The sequence below is a fragment of the Bos indicus genome, chromosome 6, assembly GCF_029378745.1.
Source record: "Bos indicus isolate NIAB-ARS_2022 breed Sahiwal x Tharparkar chromosome 6, NIAB-ARS_B.indTharparkar_mat_pri_1.0, whole genome shotgun sequence".
Classification (NCBI taxonomy): Eukaryota; Metazoa; Chordata; class Mammalia; order Artiodactyla; family Bovidae; genus Bos; species Bos indicus.
This window is the reverse complement of record NC_091765.1, coordinates 69,063,453-69,080,365: the sequence shown is the minus strand read 5'-3', so window position 1 is coordinate 69,080,365 and position 16,913 is coordinate 69,063,453. Positions and strand designations below refer to the sequence as shown.

General features: G+C 44.2%; 1 protein-coding gene and 1 non-coding gene across 3 annotated transcripts in view; both read left to right on the top strand.

The window, feature by feature from the left end:
• The first annotated feature begins 307 nt into the window (after window positions 1-307).
• The window catches only part of USP46 (ubiquitin specific peptidase 46), a 74,927-nt gene continuing 58,321 nt past the window's right edge, over window positions 308-16,913 (top strand). Inside the window, exon 1 of one of the 2 annotated variants that reach the window (XM_019962744.2) lies at window positions 308-485. In XM_019962744.2, coding sequence (XP_019818303.1) covers window positions 450-485 — 36 coding nt within the window. In that variant the 5' untranslated portion in view covers window positions 308-449. Of the gene's footprint in view, window positions 486-858; window positions 2,992-16,913 lie in introns of those variants that run through there. The other variant, XM_070791427.1, reaches the window with a different exon arrangement.
• On the top strand, window positions 5,013-5,084 carry TRNAY-AUA (transfer RNA tyrosine (anticodon AUA)). The gene has a single exon. It is a non-coding gene; the product is annotated as a tRNA-Tyr (tRNA).

The following is a 16,913-nucleotide window of genomic DNA, read 5'->3' as shown; positions in this document are numbered from 1 at the left end:
GCCTGGCCGCGCTTTCCAGCCGGTTCGGAGTGAAGCAGGACGCCGAGAAAGAAAAAAGAGAAAAGCCGAGCCAGGGCGGCAGGCGGAGGCGGGAGGAGGAGCCGCGGGGACCCGGGCCGGGTCGGGGCCGGAGCGCTCGGGGCGTGCGGGCTGCACGCGGCGCTCGGGCCGCCCCTCCTCCCGGCGCAGCCGGCCGCGGCCCAGGCTCCCTCGCTCCGCCACTCCCCGCCCCTCCGCTCTCCCGCCCGCCTCCCGCCTTCCCCGCCCTCCCCGCCTCCTCTCCTCCCTCCCGGCCTCCCTTCTCCCAGCCAAACTGAAAGCCGGACCCCAGGCCGCCTCCCCGCCGCCGCCGCCGCCGCGCCCGGCCTCCCCGCGAGCGCTCCACCATGGCCGGTCCTGTTTTCCCCTTGTAAAGATGGCGGTGCGGGATCGCTGTAACCTTTAGACTAATGACTGTCCGAAACATCGCCTCCATCTGTAATATGGTGAGTGGTCGCCGCCGCCGCCTCGAGGGTCGAGCCCCAGGCGCGGGGAGACGAAGAATGGGAAACCCGAGCTGCACGCCCGCCGAGCGGCCGGTGGGGGTGGGGGCGGCGGGGGCAGCGCGGCGCCGCCAGAAGTTCCCGGCCCCCGGGCTGGGCGGGCCGGTCGCGGCCCGGAGAGCTGCCGGGGGAGGGGCCGGGAGCCCCCCGCCCCCTTCTCGGCCCCGGGACCCGGGAGCCCGCCCGCCCGCGCGTCCCTGCGCCGCTGCGCCTCCGCCCTCGGGTTGCGGTGAAGCGTCTTGGGGGGAGGGGGTAGGCCGAACCCGGACGTCCCGGGGGACCAGGTTGGAGGAGAAGCTGGGGTGGCGGGGGACGCCCACCATGTTCTTGCCGAAGATAAAGCCCTGCCGGACTCCCTGACCGCCCTTGTCTCATTTTTGAGTTCACTCTTTTAAACTGTATTTAAGATTCACTTTGCAGAGGCAGTCGGTGTGTCTGGAGAAATCTGAAATGTGATAGAGCTGTAAAAAAGTGCAAAATTGTGGTTAGGGAAGTGAACTTCTACCTGGTTTGGGAAAGAACGGTCATTTGTTGTGGATGCCTCAGTTTCCCCATCTGTGAAAGGGGGACAAGGTCATAAGGCAGTGACATTTAAAGGGCCGCCTGAGGGCATGGAGGAGGTCTCCAGGGTTATCCTGCCTGATTAACTGTAGACCCAAGTGTGGACCGGTGGGTGTGGACGCAGCAAGAGGACACTGCTGGGCTCTGGTGAGGACGGGGCCCATGACATCGTGTCCACTTTAATTTGTATTTCTCCCATTGCTTTGCCTTCTGCAGGAACAACCTCCAGCCCTTGGGTCCCCAGGGTGCCTCCTGCTGGTACCTCCACTTGTCAGAGCCTTGGGGAGCAAGGCTTGCCCCCTGGAGTGAGGCACTGCCTTCCTGTGCAAGATGAGAGGGTGTGTGCTTTGCCTCGCCTGTCCAAAGACCACCCCCCACCCCGCCCCCATTTTGTCTCCCCTCCCTCCAGCTGGATGGAACACATGGTCTTTTAATGCCAGTTTGGGGAAACCTCTCTGAAGCTAATAACACAGGCCGCTAAAGGGAATCTGAGGAGGCTTGATTGAGAAGCCTGAGAGTAAGGTGATCTGGCTGCCCTTCCCCCATCACCGAGCTTTTAAAATCTTCTGTCCCACATTCCCCTGCAAGATTAACACATGGGAAAGGAGCATTAAGGAGCCATGTGTTACTCAGGGATGGAATCAAGACCTACTGGGGCTGGCTTCAGTGTTCAGTGCTCTTGGACGTGGCTACTGCTGTGGTGGGCAGAGCAAAAGCTGGGCCTTCCCGGAGTGACAGCTGCAAAGATACTGGCGCAGGACCAGTTAAACGTGGTGGGTGGCTCCTGGTGGGTTTCCATTTCCTCTCTTCCTTCTCCACGCAGAGACAGGCCCCCTGCTCCCTCCTGTCGAGTGGCATTAATGTTGCTTGGTGCACTGAAAAGGTGATGCCTTTCTTCTCGGTTTCTCTGTCTTCTAAGACCAGCTCCTGAGGGGAACTGTGAAACCAGAGCAACACTCTCTTTCGTGCCTCCTGGGGTGGCTTTGGGCTTACAGGGCAGTGAAGCCGTCCGTGGTGGTGTTCCTGCCCTGCTTGTGTGTGGTGACACCTCTGTATTGGAGCAGGCTGGAAACTTGAGAACTAGCGTGTGCCAAGATGAAGCCAGCCCCCAGCTTTTTTTTCTTTTCTGCCCTCAGTGCAGCTGGGGCTTCTTGGCGCACCTGAGCAGAATGTCACAACCTGTTTCCAACAAAACTCAGCTAGAGAGGCAAGCTTCAGGGCAGACATGAGAAGAGTGGGCTGTGGAGAGTTGACACCTCATGTGAAGTCCTTAAAAAGGCACCGAACTTAGGATCATCACCCAAGTGAGATGAGGAATCAATTCACAACTCGGGAGTTGTACATTCTGATATGGACCCTGTGCCTAGAGTAGGGGATATGAAGAGTTTGGGCTGTAAAGTCAGGCTTCCTGGGTTCAGGGTTCGAACATATACTAGCTTTTTGTCCCGGAACCAGTTGCTCTCTCTCCTACTTTCCTTATGTACAAGAAGGGGATGATAATGGTTCCTACCTCATGGGACTGTTGTATTAAAGGAGTTACTGAGCCTACCATGTAGCAAGTACTTACTGAGTATCAGGTGTTGATGATCAGATTCATCTTTCTCATTATGTCACCTTCAGTTGTTTAAAGTACAATGTCTTTTGGACCTGATGTAAGCAGCTGCTAAGATAAATGTTTATGCAGACCAAGCCCTACAGGGAGACTGGGGTGGGAGTCCTTAACCCCGCCCCCTTATAAAAGGCTGCTGTGGTGCCCTGGTCCCTCCCAGTCTTGCTTCCCACAGAGGAGGCTCGGTGATGAGGAGACTGCTGTGTTTTCACTTGTTCAGACATACAGTTTCATTGGACCTCCCTTTAGATTCTTCACTCAATGATGAATTGTTTCCAGGTAGGTCTTCTGTGGGTCTCTCCTCACCACTTCTTTTCTCTCTGGGGGGCTCTAACTGATCCTTCCCAGTCCCAACTCCATTTGATCCCAAATGGAGTTGTAGTAAGAAGAAGTGACAGTTGCGTCTTTTTTTTTTTTTTTTTTAAGCAGGTCATCTGGCATATTTTAAACAGGCTGATGTGTGTCACAGAAACAGTGATAGAAGATACATCCTTCTAGGTAAGGCTTGTGCAAACCAGGACCTAGTACTGAGTCTGGATTTGTTTCATCCAGCAGACAAGAAAGGACCCAGCAGAGCAGGAAAAACCTTGTTGCAAATCCTTGTGTGATTGAGAAATAAACACCTTCTCTTTCCCCCACACTTCTTGTGCCAGTTTTAGATATAGGGGTCGTGGAAAATACTCCCATCCCTCTACTTGTCTTTTACCCCCGAGGTTTTATTGTCCATTGGCAGTTTAATGTGAGTTCCCGTTTGTTTTAATTTCACTTCGTGTGAATTCCTGCCATAGTGATTCTTGATCAGCTTGCTGAGGGCTTGTCACCTTAGCTACACAGCGTGTCTGGTTCAGAGATAGTAAAGCTTGTTTGGCTGGTATGTTGTAATTTTTTAAATGTATTAGCTGCTACCAAGCATGAGGAAATGTCCCTTGTTGATAGTCTTCTGATTTTGGCCAGGCTAATGGATTTAAGTTCTGTAAGTGAAAGGTTTTTGGGGGGTAGATTTTCTGTTTGAAAAGCCTGAGGAACTTTCTAAAGAGGAAGCATTTGTTAGTAGAAACCAAATGTGCCCTCTAGAAATGTGACTTGTATGGATGCAGATTGGCCTAAATCATCAAATCTTAATTTCATTTGTGAATAGTGCTGTAAAATATTCCATGAAAGAAATGCCGTGTGTCAAATAGATCACATTTTGTTCCTGGAAATGGCCATCTGTTGAGGATCTCTGTGTTAGTGTTGGCACATATTATGTGCAGGTGTGTAACTGAGTGAGGGGAGTCGCTGTCCCCAAGGAACTCAGTGGTTTCTTGTGGGCATAACATTGGTAAAGATGAAACTATCTCAATACAGTGTGGTATCCACACGGATAAAGATTGAGCAAAATCTCAGAAGCAGTACAGTAAACTGATGATCACAGCAGGATGTTTCTTTAATTTGCATTTGATTCAAGTTTGATTCTTTTATTTTCTATGATTGTAGTCAGAAGAGCTTAGAACTGAGGTCTATGCTATTGGGTGTCTCTCCAGCTAAGCTTGAGTCTAATGGTGCCATTGAACAAATTGTTGTGTTTCTTGGGACTGTAGTTTCTTTCTCAACTTGTAGAACTAATGTGTATGTATATTTGGTTGTCAGAAACTTCCTTAGTGAGTAGTAGTTCTTAGACTCTTTCCTTGAGTATTTAACTACTTTGTTTGAAACTGTGTTGAATTTACCAGATATTACCATTTCAGCATCCATTGAACAACCCCAGGATGCTATTGGGCACCACTGTGAGTGCCAGATTTCAATTCTTTTAAATAGAAGTCACCTCGATATGAAGGAAAAATAAAATTACTAGAAATTTGTAATAAAGCTGGAGGACATTTATAGAAATCATTTTATATTGGAAAGTCAGTTACTTATTTGAGGCAGGCATTTTTAGAAGTTGAAAACAGTTTTTAAACATTATTTAAAAATATGTAAAACTCAAAATTTGAGAGAAGAGATGACTGTGTCTCTTCCTCTGTTACTCCTTCCCATTGCAAAGATAATTGGAGACTCTGAGTTAATGAATCAGCTAGGAGAGGTTAAGGTCATGTTGTGAGCATCTACACTGATAATCGTCAGATTTAGAAATTGCAGCCTGAAGTGGGCTGGGTTAATGTTTAAAAAAACATTCTGTTCTTCTGGCCTCTTAGGTCTAACATGAAGGAGTTTGTGTTGGGTCAGGACCTGACAATTAGGTCTACAGATTCTTCTCTGTTTCTCTTGGAATCATATGGGAAAACAAAGCTGAAAGCCAGTATTTTGTTAGAATTAAATCTTCCCTGGTGGCTCAGACGGTAAAGCGTCTGCCTATAATGCGGGAGACCCAGGTTCAATCCCTGGGTCGGGAAGCTCTCCTGGAGAAGGCAATGGCAACCCACTCCAGTATTCTTGCCTGGAAAATCCCATGGATGGAGGAGCCTGGTATGCTATAGTCCATGGGGTCGAAAAGAGTCGGACAGGACTGAGTGACTTCACTTTCACTGAAGACTGTGATACCCGCTTCTGGATATCAGCTTTGTGTGTTCCAGTTCACCCAAACAATAAAACCTAGTTATTTTTCAGTAATGTGGAATTTTGGTGTGTTTGGGTAGCAACTGAAAGTTTTTATTCTCTTAAGCAATTAAGAGAAAACTCCCTAAATTTCTCTAAACAAGAAAGTTCACATGTCTTTTTTCACCCTACACTGGGCCTAGTCTGTCTAGTTAGTTTTAATGAGTTGAAGTTTTATGATGGTATTGAATTCTTTGGTATCATCAGAAAGGTATCTCTCGGTGGTTTTATCTCTGGCCTACCCACGGAGCCAGCCCAAAGCAAACCAACTGGGAGAGTTGTAGAAGTTAACTTTGAGTCTAGTTAACTTTTCTGGCCTAAATATTTTAATGCAGTTTCTTATAATAAACCTTCGTTTGTGGTGAAACCCAATGCTCATTTAAGGGTTTGAAAGGCCTTGCTGATCTTTTCAAAGAAGAGGCCACCCAAAAAATGAACCAGGAAAAAAATGTCTTCAGGCAGATAAATTCTGTGTCAGCACTAAAGGCTGTTTGGAATGTTTCTGTTCTGGGATTGTGGCTTAGAATTTTGGGGGTGTCACAAGTCCTCTATATGGAATTTTGCCACAATTCTGAGAATGATTTTTTGCCATGGATAGTTTGAAGAGGGAGAGAGGAACGCTATTGGTTGTTTTAGCTTTCCATTCACAGGTCCAACTTTCCTTCTCCCCATCAAGTTCTGATTCTGCTTTCAGAACCTTCAAATGCTTTCAGGTAGCTCAGACGTGGGACTGTCTTTCTGCTGCTGCTGCTAAGTCGCTTCAGTCGTGTCCGACTCTGTGCGACCCCAGAGACGGCAGCCCACCAGGCTCCCCTGTCCCTGGGATTCTCCAGGCAAGAACACTGGAGTGGGTTGCCATTTCCTTCTCCAGTGCATGAAAGTGAAAAGTGAAAGGGAAGTCGCTCAGTCATGCCCGACTCTTAGCGACCCCACGGACTGCAGCCTACCAGGCTCCTCCATCCCTGGGATTTTCCAGGCAAGAGTACTGGAGTGGGGTGCCATTGCCTTCTCTGAAATTTCAGGCATGCAGAAAAATATGCAAACTAATAGAGTGGCCACTCAGTGTCTACACCCTGTGAAGAAATAAAATATTACAAATATGAGTGAGCATTTCCCCATCCCCTTGCTACCAGACAGTGACCGCTGTTCTGAATTTATCATGTGTTTATCATGTGTTTCTACACCTTTCCTAGATATGTAGGTATTCATACACTACATATTGTATTGCTTCCTCACGTTTTAAACATGCTCTTGTAATACTGAACAACTTCAAAGTTGCTTTTAAGTTATGATTTTGAGGTTTATTGATGCAAGCATGTAATCTAGGTTGTTTTTAACTACTGTATAATATTCCATCACACAGATGGGTTATATTTATTCATTTTTCCGTTAGTTTTAGAATTTTGTCTGTGTGCCATGACCGTTTGGAACTTGTCTCCCTCTGCGTCTGTTCAGTTTTTCTCTGTGGTGTACATACCTAGAAGGGAAATTGTGGGTCAGAGGAAGTGGGCATCTTGACTCTAATATATGACCTGATTTCTCTTCAAAGCAGTTGTACCAATTTACATTTCATCTGGCAGGTTTGAGAGTTTCAGTTGCTTCATGTGCTTGCAGACACTCAAAATTGTTAAAGTTTTGCCAGTCTGATGGGTGTGAAATGATATCATTGTGATTTAAAATGTGCAATTTCTAATTTTCTAATGAGGCCAAACATCTTTTCATGTGTTTGTTGTGCTTTCTTTTTAATTTTATTTTCAAAAATTGCTGATTGAAATATAGTTGATTTACAGTGTTGTGTTAGTTTCAGTTATACATATGTGTGTACACACACACACATTATTAGGAATTCCCAGATGGCTCAGTGGTAAAGTATCCACTGCCGGTGCATGAGACGCAGGAGATGCAGGTTCAGTCTCTGGGTGGGAAAGATCTCCTGGAGGAGGAAATGGCAATCCACTCCAGTATTTTTGCCAGGAAAATTCCATAGACAGAGGAGCCCGGCAGGCTACAGTCCATGGGGTTACAAAGAGTCAGACAGGACTGAGTAACTGAGCACGCACTCGGCACGCGTGCACACACACACACACATACATACATACATTGTTTTCTATTTTCCATTATAGGTTATTATAAGATATTGAGTATAGTTCCCTGTGCTGTGTGTAGTAGGTTCTTATTGGTGATCTATTTTATATACAATAGTGGGTATATGTTAATCCCAAACTCTTAATTTACCCTCCCCCCTACATGCACACACACTGTGCTGTGGGTTTGTTTGTTTGTTTGTTTTTTTGGCTGCATATGTGGGATCTTAGTTTCTTTACCAGGGTATGAACCCAGACTTCTGATTGTGGAAGTGCCGAGTCCTAACCCCTGGATCTCCAGGGAATTCCCTATACTGGATTGTTTTTAACCCCAGGGGCTCCAGAGAGGTTTTCCAGGGCATGAAAGTCAGACTGTGGTATTGGTTTTGTTTGCACATAGGGAAATAGAAAATGAAGGGGAACATGGGGGAGGCTGAAGGAAAAGTCAAGAAAGATAAGGATGGAATGGAAGATACTCAGATCAAGGAGATGTTAACAAGATGTGGAAAACTTGTAGCAAAAGGACTATAGAGTAGAATGAAGATGGTCCTAAGAGGAGAAATTTGGCATCTCTTAACTCTGCTAACCATTTCTGTTTAATTGAACCTGGCTCTGGTGTCGGGGCCAGCAGCAAGGCTGGATCTGTGGAGCTTTCCTGTTTACCCAGTTGCTTTTTGAAGTTGTTTTATTTAGAAAAGCAGTGTGAAGTTATGTTCTTCCTGAAATACGTTTCTTTGTCCTTCAGGGTTAGATACACTGTGCGGGAAACCAGTTTTCATCAGGATCTGCTCTTGCATATACTTGTGGAATTATGATCTCGAGCATTTAGGAAATGTCCCCTGCACCTTAATTTTCAGAGTATGAAGCAATGTCACCTTATGGTGACGTACCAGACACATATGTTTTTAAAAATTTGAGTAATAGTAACTTAAAAAAATATACTTGAGTGGTTCTTCAGTGTACAGTTGCACCCATGGGTGCATTCTTTTATTAAAAATTCAGCCTCTGGGTTTCTGCCCTCAGAGCTTTTGATTAAGTAGGTCCAAGGCAGGAAACCTGGAATCTGCATTTTAATAAATACTCCCTCTCCTTCTCACTCCCTCTTCCTTGTATCGCTGGTGAACTGAGGATCACAGTTTGAGAAATGTTTCTTTCCTTGGGTAATACTTACCTTTGGCTCCTGAAAAAAAATATATAGCTTGTAGAAACTATCTGCCACGTGAAAGTTTTTTTTGTAATATATATAAAATTATTTAAGGAAGTAATTTAACTTCAGGAGCTATAGATCATTGCCATTCTATAGATGTATTTCCTGATATTAAACAGCTAGAGTTGTATTGCTTCATGTTCTTAGAACAGGGATTCCTTACCCTGACTATATATTACATCCCCTGTGAAGCATTTGAAAGAATTTTAAAGAAATTAAATCACAAAACATTAGCACCCAAAAATGTATGGGGAAAAAATGTAATTTAGTATATATTAGATACCCAAATTCTAACCTTCAGATTTAGCAGACTTTAATTGTATTTGGTTAAGATCTTTTTTCAGATCTACTAAGTACCTTAGAAAAAACCACTAACCACCACTTTCTCTTTCCTCTCCCCTCCTCCTAGAACTAGCCATTTTCCTGAAGATGGTGTGTGTTTGCCATGCATGTCTTTATGCTTCATATTTATGAATCCATATATGGCATGTATAAAATTATGTAGCCTTTTGGAACTATCTTTTTCCCCTCAACAATTATATTCTAGAATATATCAACACGTACAGGAGACACAGGAGATGCAGGTTTGATCCCTGGGTTGGAAAAATCCACTGTGGTAGGAAATGGCAACCTACTCCAGTATTCTTGCCTGGAAAATTCCACAGACAGAGGAACCTGGCTTTGAGTCCATGGGGTCTCAAAGAGTTGGACACGACTGAGCACACATACATCTATTTTCTATTTGTTTATGCATCCCGAGGGCTCTTTAACAGTATTCTTTATTTAACCATGGTTTACTTGTTCATTCCCTTATCTAAAGACAGTTGAATGGTTTCCCAGATTTCTGTCTGGAAGCATTGCTGCAGTGAGTGTTCTTGTTCCCGTCTTCTTTGCACACATGCTTCCATTTCTCCAGGATATAGTCCTGGAAATGGAAATGCTGCTCTTAGGATACGCTTGCCTGCAGCTTTCCTAGATACTGTCAACTTATTCTCCAAGGTAGGTGCATGAATTGGAGCTTTTCTGATAAGCAGCATCTAGGGTTTCAGTCTCAGTTTCTGACTGTATAGAGATGTAGGTGGGTCTGGGATGGGGTTTAGGCATCTGTTGTTTTTTTTTTTGCCTTTTTTTTGTTAAGTGCCACCTTTGATTATGGTGAGCACCCAAGGTTGAAAAACCACTATGTTAGACTGGCAACCCATGAGGGCAGGACCTGTGCTTATGTTATTCACCGTGGATTTCCCAGCATTCAGCACAGTGTAGTAGATGCACAAAAAATAACTATTGGATAAATGAATGAAGAGATGCAGCGTGGGAGAATGGAAGGACTGCCTTGCAGTAAACCAGTGCTCTTCAGATTGTCTTGTCCCCAGAAATTACCTGGGGAGCTTGTTTAAAATGCAGATTCTGATCCAGTATGTCAGGAGTGGGCTGACATTTTGCCTTTCTGGGGCCCTCTCTCGTGACCAGATGCTCTTGGTTTGGGGAGCACACTTAAGACCCTAGGAAGAAAAGGAAAACAAATTTTTTTTTTCCCCATACAACTCTAAAGTGGAGCAGTTTGGGTTTGAAATCCTGCTTGATAAATCTCAGAGCCTGTTTCCCCATCTCTTTACAACACAAAAAGACATGATGAAAAACCCTCCTCACAGCTTTTTTTTTTTTTTTTTTTTGAGACTCAAAGGATATCTCGCTTATGGAAGCATTTTGAACCATGATGCCCTCACACATATTACTTTTCATAATTCTCTTTTAGTGAATTGAACATTTTCTTTAGTTTGATCAAAGCACAGAGCTGTTGACATTGCAGGAGCCAGTGGGATCCTTTAACTCTGACCTGCCGTCTACATTTAGTGGGCATGTGGGGAACAATAGGATTGGACAAAGAGGTTGGGCAAGAGCAGAGGCAACATTCACCAGATGGTGCAGTTCTGACTGCGGGTGCTGGGGAAGTGGGGTTCCTTCTCACTGTTTCTGGGGCGACAAGGGCTAGAGAGAGGTCACAGGTCTCTCCCAGTTGGCTCTCCAGTTTGCTGGCCAGGTCAGATACTTAGAGAGGGCACGCTCAAAATAATTACCTGGTATTAACTGGTCTACTATACGTGTAATCAGAACTATTCAGGGTCAAACCTTGATAGAAGGTTTCAAGTTGCTTTGGTAACAGGGGTCCTGCCTCGGGCATCTGAGCGAGGCTGGGTGGTGTGAAGGGCAGATGGAAATGAAATAAATACAAATAAGGCGACATTCAGAAGCCATGTGTGTTGTGTGCTGGAGTATTCCTGAGTTTCTCTTCCTCTAGATAAAAACGGTGGGTTGGATCCACTTCCTTAGACCCATGATTCGTGAATGTCAGTTTGTTTTCCTTCATGGTTTTCATTATATCTGTGAACCACCTGAACTTATTTATTTAGCAGTTGTCCTTAAATCTGTTCAGCTTCTTTTAATTCAGTCTCATTTTGTGCTAAGACATCTGTGAAGTAATGGGTTTGATGAGCTAGTTATATGCTTTTTAAATACATATCAAGTATAATTGCTAAAGTTAAAAAAATGTTCATATTCGTGCCACCTAAGATTATTTCTCCTTCTTTGGGCATTCATGGTCTGTGGTTTGGGAGACATTGGCTCAGAGAAGAAGTTCTTTATGGTGGTTCATGTAACTGGCTCTTGGAGTGACACTGTTAAACTGGTTTGCAGGTTGTGGGCTGGTGAGCTTCCTCCAGAGACAGGTCAGTGTGTGGATGGGATCTGGTTGGTTAGGTGTGAGAGCTCTCCATGCTCCACCCTCTCAAGAGACTCTGCTTCTCATCCACAGGATGTGGGTCACGAGAGCACCTCCCTCCCTGGGGCATTGCGGGGCGTAAGTGGCATCATTTGTGTGTAGTGCTTGGCCCAGAACCTGGCCATTTTATTTTATTGCTGTTTTCTTCTACTGCCCCCTCCTTCCGACTAGCAAAGGAATCCACAGGATGTAGTGTAAAGAGCCCTGAACTTGGGATCCAAGGTCCTGAGTTCCAGTCCTGATCCTGCTACTTTGTAGCTTTGTGATGCTGGGCAGGTGAGTTAGGTCTCTGGGTCTGTAAGATGCTAAGAGCCATTCCTTCTGGTGAGTAGCGCTAAAGAAAGAGATGAGCAGACTTGTAAACTCACTAGGGCTTCCAGTCAGAGGCAGGCCTGGGGAGGGGACGTGCATGGAGCGGACAAAAGGAGGAAGAAGCTGTGATTTCCTACTGAGATGTTGGAAGACACAGGGCTGCTGGTGTGTGGCAAAGCTTTTATAATCATCAGTCAGGATGCTGTGTTTTCCCTTTCCTAGTAACGAGCACGCGTGATGCAGTAAACGATTTTCAGTCATCTGATAAGCCAACAAACATACCCTTTTGTGTTATCTGGTGTACAGAGGCATTCTTAACAAAAACATGAAGTGGCTAAGCTCAGTTTCTTTCTTTTTAAAAGTTTTGAAATAAAGTTTTTGAAAAGGGAGTATGAATTACTGGTAGAAAAAAATTTCAGATTGTACAAAAGGATATACTGTGTTGCAGTTATTTCCACCCTCCGATTCTTGTCTGTGGCATTCATCAGTATTTGCCATTTCTTCCTCTTGTATTCAGTGATGTCTTCTTATGCATATACAAGCAAGTATGTTTTGTTTCTCTCCTAGTTTTTAAAAACACAAATAGTGCTTGTAGCATATACGGAACAGTCTGGACCTGCCCTTTGCTTTTTGTATCTTGGAGTGGGGTCTGTGCCACTGTGTGAAGAGCACCCTCATTCTCTTTTTATGGCTGCAGAGTATTCAGTTGCCTGAACGTATTGAATTCACTTAACCAGCCCCTACGGATGGGCATGGAGGTAGTTTTCCATGCCTTTTTTACAAACAAGGCTGCAGGGAACAACTTTGTGCCTACATCATTTTGTGTATATGGGGGTGTATCTGTCAGCTGACTTCCTTGCTGTGCATCTGTATTTGTAACTTTGATGAGTTTTGCCAAATTGCCCTCTACTATCAATGGGTGCGACTGTTGCTGCCCCAGCCTTGCCAAAGTAGGGTGCTATCCAAAAGCCTTTTGATCTTTGCCAATAGGAGGGAAATGGTGTCTTAGTATATTTTTAGTTTGCATCTCTCATATAAAGAGTGAGCTTGAGCAGCTATTCACACATTTCAGAAAACAAGCTCAATTTCACTCAGCTGTTTTGCTGTTGGCAATTATTTTCCAAGTCTGTAGGGAAGGACCAGTTTTATTTTTATTTTCAATCTGTCACAGACTGATATTTTTGTAAACTACAATAAAAAATTAATTGCAAAATGGAATAAAAACCCCAAAGATACATAAAACACCAACTTTAGGGTTTGTTTTTTTTTTTTTTTCTTTTTTGTCGTTTTTGTTGTTGTTACTAAACTCAACAGAAAGGAAATTACTCTGTGCGTTCATTATACATGTTTTCAGTTTCTGAACTTTGCTCCTGGCAGAGGGTTAATAACACTTTGAGTAATGCTGCTGGGAAGACCTCCTTGTTCCCTCTGCTTTCTCCCATTGCAACACTGTCTGGGAATGGGGGAGGAGTCCACAGAATTTTGTATTTTATGTTTCATAATGAGTACATTACAGGGTGTTTCCAGTGCACTTGACTAAAGTATCTCTGAGAGGGCAATACTGATTCAAGGGCAGGAGTCTGTGCTGTCAAGTGGGGGTACTGGGTTTTAAAGACCTTGAGCTTGCGCTAGAGAGAGTGAGGAAAGTACTTGAGGTCACCCTATTAATTAAATTTGCAGAGTTGTCCTCTTTGACCAGGATTCCTGTGCCATCTGATGGTCAAGGAGGTAACTTGGTGCCTTTGCAGAACTTTGGATTTAGAATGAGGTTCTTCCACAATTCTAAAACACGCATGTGTTCATTGCAGCAGTATTTACAACAGCCAGAACATGGAAGCGACCTAGATGTCCATCGACAGATGAATAAGTTGTACATATATACAATGGAATGTTACTCCATAAAAAGGGATGAATTTGAGTTGGTTTTAGTCAGGTGGGTGAATTTAGAGCCTGTTATACAGAGTGAAGTAAGTCAGAAAGAGAAAAACATATATCTTATATTAATGCATATATACGGAATCTAGGAAAACTACTGATGACCCTAATTGCAGGGCAGCGATAGAGATGCAGACAGAGAACAGGCTAGTGGACACAGCTGGGGAAGGAGAGGGTGGATGAACTGAGGGAGTAGCATGGAAACATACCCATTACCGTATGTAAAATAGACAGCCAGTGGGAATTTGCTCTATGACAACCTAGAGGGGTGGGATAGGGTGGAGGATGGGAAGGATGTCCAAGAAGGAGGGGACATATGTATACCTATGGCTGATTCGTGTTGATGTATGGCAGAAACCAATACAACATTGTAAAGCAGTTATCCTCCAATTAAAAATAAATAAATTTAAAATAATAATAAAGCGAAAAAAAGAAGGAGGTTCTTGTTTCTAACTCACTGAATTCAGGGACTGGATAAATAGTTTCTCTTTCCCATTCTGCTGGAAGACAGACCCAGTCCCAGTTTTCTTTGTTCTACTTTTGAGTTGAAATTTTGCCTTTGCCTGAGGACTTTGTTGTGCTGTCTCTAGCCACGAGAAGAATTGTTTCACAGGCCGGAGTCTCCCGCTGCTCTTTACTGTCCTTCCTATGACGACTTGGGGTCATTATGTATCCCAGGGTCGTCGTCTTCAGTTACAGGCATTTTTGCTTCTGTGTTATGGTCATTAAGTGAAGTCACACTGAGGTTTTTTTCCAGCATTGTTTCTCCCTCCCCAGAAAGGCATGGAAGTGATATGCTCTCCTGGTGTAGAATGAAAATGCCCATCACTGCCTTCTCCTGAATGCCTTTTTCCTTGGGGGAGTCTGGAGGGAGGTGCAGGAGCACTGTTGAACCGGGAGTTGGCATTGTGATGGTAAATAAGATTGTGGGTTTGCAGCTGACCTCTGCCTCATACTAACACTTGACCTTGGCAATTTACTGAACCTCCGTTAACTTCATTTCCCTTACCTATGAAATGGAGGTGGTGAGTCCGAGTGAGTGCCTTGTCTGGAGGGAGAGTGTCGGTATTGCTCAGTGGGACCAGGTGACGTGTCTGTTCTCTGAGGAGGACGGATGGCATCTGAACTCCTCTGGGTACAGCGCACTGGTGGTTAGGTGATGTGTGAGGGCCAGCAGCCAACGAGGATGCAGTCAGAACCAGTCATGGCCCTCTGCCCAGACCCTCCATCTGCAGCTAAGGAATTACTCAAAGTCTGAATGGGTAGATCATTTTCCCTGCCTTGTGGTCAGAAGCTCAGGCTCTGGAGCCAAGTGGCCTGGGGTTGAGTCCTGGCTCTGCCCTTACTGGCGGAGTGGAATGGGACAATAAGTGGAATGGCTTTGGCTGGTTGACAGTGGAGTTGATGAGTACAGAGGTGTGAAATTTTCTGAACCACAAGCGGCACATACTGCTTATTACCCTTTTACCAAGTTGATTCAGTCAGCAACTTTAGTAAGTGCCTTTTCATGTCAAGTGTTCTGTAGGGTCCAGGTAGACCCATCAGACACAGTCCTGTCCTCAGAGTTTATGGTCCAGTGTAGGACTTGGCAGGGTTGTTGGTAAAGGGCTCGATGGTAAATACTTTAGGCTTTGTGGGCCACGTGTCTCTGTCGCAGCTACTCAACTCTGCTGTTGTATTGTGAAAATAGCTACAATAAGTAAATGAGTGGTCATGGCTGTGTTCCGATAAAACTTTATTTACAAAAACAGTGGGCCACATCTGGCCCAGGGACTGTCATTTGCCAATCTGTGGTCCAGTGGGAAGACAGATGTTAAAGACATCAGCCCCAAATAAATATATTATTACAGATTATGATTAGTTGCATGAAGAGTGACACAGGATTCTGTGAGAGGGAAGGGTCAGAGAAGATAGCTTTGAAGAAGTGATGTTAAAGCCAAATGCTAAGGAGGGGTGGTGGGGGTTGGGGGAGAGGGGACAGCGCTGAGGGGCCAGAGAACTGGCTGCACCAGTTCTGAGCCAAGAGGCACAGAATTGCAGTCTGCATTTATGTCTATATAGAGGCATGACAGAGGCTTTGCCACTTTCTTTGGCTAAGAAAAAAAATGACAAGTTTTTCCCCTGATACATAATTCACACCATTTCTCCCCACTTACCCCTCCCAAATAGTCCCAGTACTGAGAGATAAGCTGTATTAATATATTAACATATTTTATTCTGAATACTTCTGGTGGGTCCTTTCTCTCTGGCTTCCTTTTCTTTTTTAAATTGTCAATATCTGTCCATGTTAGGGAAGTAAGAATGCACGTTATTCCATTATTAGATGTAAAATGGTTTACTCCTTAGAACTCATTTCTACTTTTTGATCTTGTTTTTGCTTTCTCCTATTTTAAACAGTAATATTTTCTTTTACTATTATATTTGGCTGGGTAAAAATTCACAGCCTGAAACTATTTTGGCAAAAAAAAATTACTACCTCTTGATTACATCTCAGGTTTCTCCTGATTTTCAACCTCAGTTTTATATATTCTTTAAATTGGTTGCAGCGTTCTGTGGTGATTTTACAGAGAAGGATACCTGTGTTCCTCATTCTAGAATATTTGGAGTGGTGCCTCAGAGGTAGGGGATTAGATCTCTTAACTGTGACCTCTTCTTTTTCCTCAGGTTTCTATTCTTACGGTTCTGGGGCTCTGAGGGGACCCTATGACCTTGAGAGTCAGTGTGGTATAGTGCTTGGGAGCCTACACTCTGGAGCCAGATGGTGTGAATTAAAACCTAATTCCAGTATTTATTATCTGTGTGAACCTGGATGAAGTTATTTACTCCCTCTGTACCTCAATTTTCTTATCTTTAAAATGGAAACAGTAATGATATCCACCTCATAGAGTTATTGTGAAGATTAAAATGAGTAAAATATACCTTAAGTCCTCAGAGCAGTGACTGGACACAGTGTTATTTTTTGTGTTATCTATTAGTATTACTAATTATGATTGGAAGCCAGTGACTGTAATCTGTCCTTAACCATCTTTGAATTCTGGCAGTTGGCACCTGACTCATCCTGAGATCTTGAGTAGCATCACTTTATTTACTTATTTTTATTTCTCATTTGTAATTTTAATTGAAGTATTGCTATTCATTTTTAAGTCCTTCCTTATAAGCACCAAATTTTAATATCTATGTCAATTTTGGTGGCGGGGGAGGGGGGAGAAACTCTATCAAAAACTTTCTTCCAGAAGAAAACATCACTTCATTTTTGCTTCACTTTCTCCTTAAGGCTCTACGAAAGACCTTTTGTCATCAGAAGTCTGGG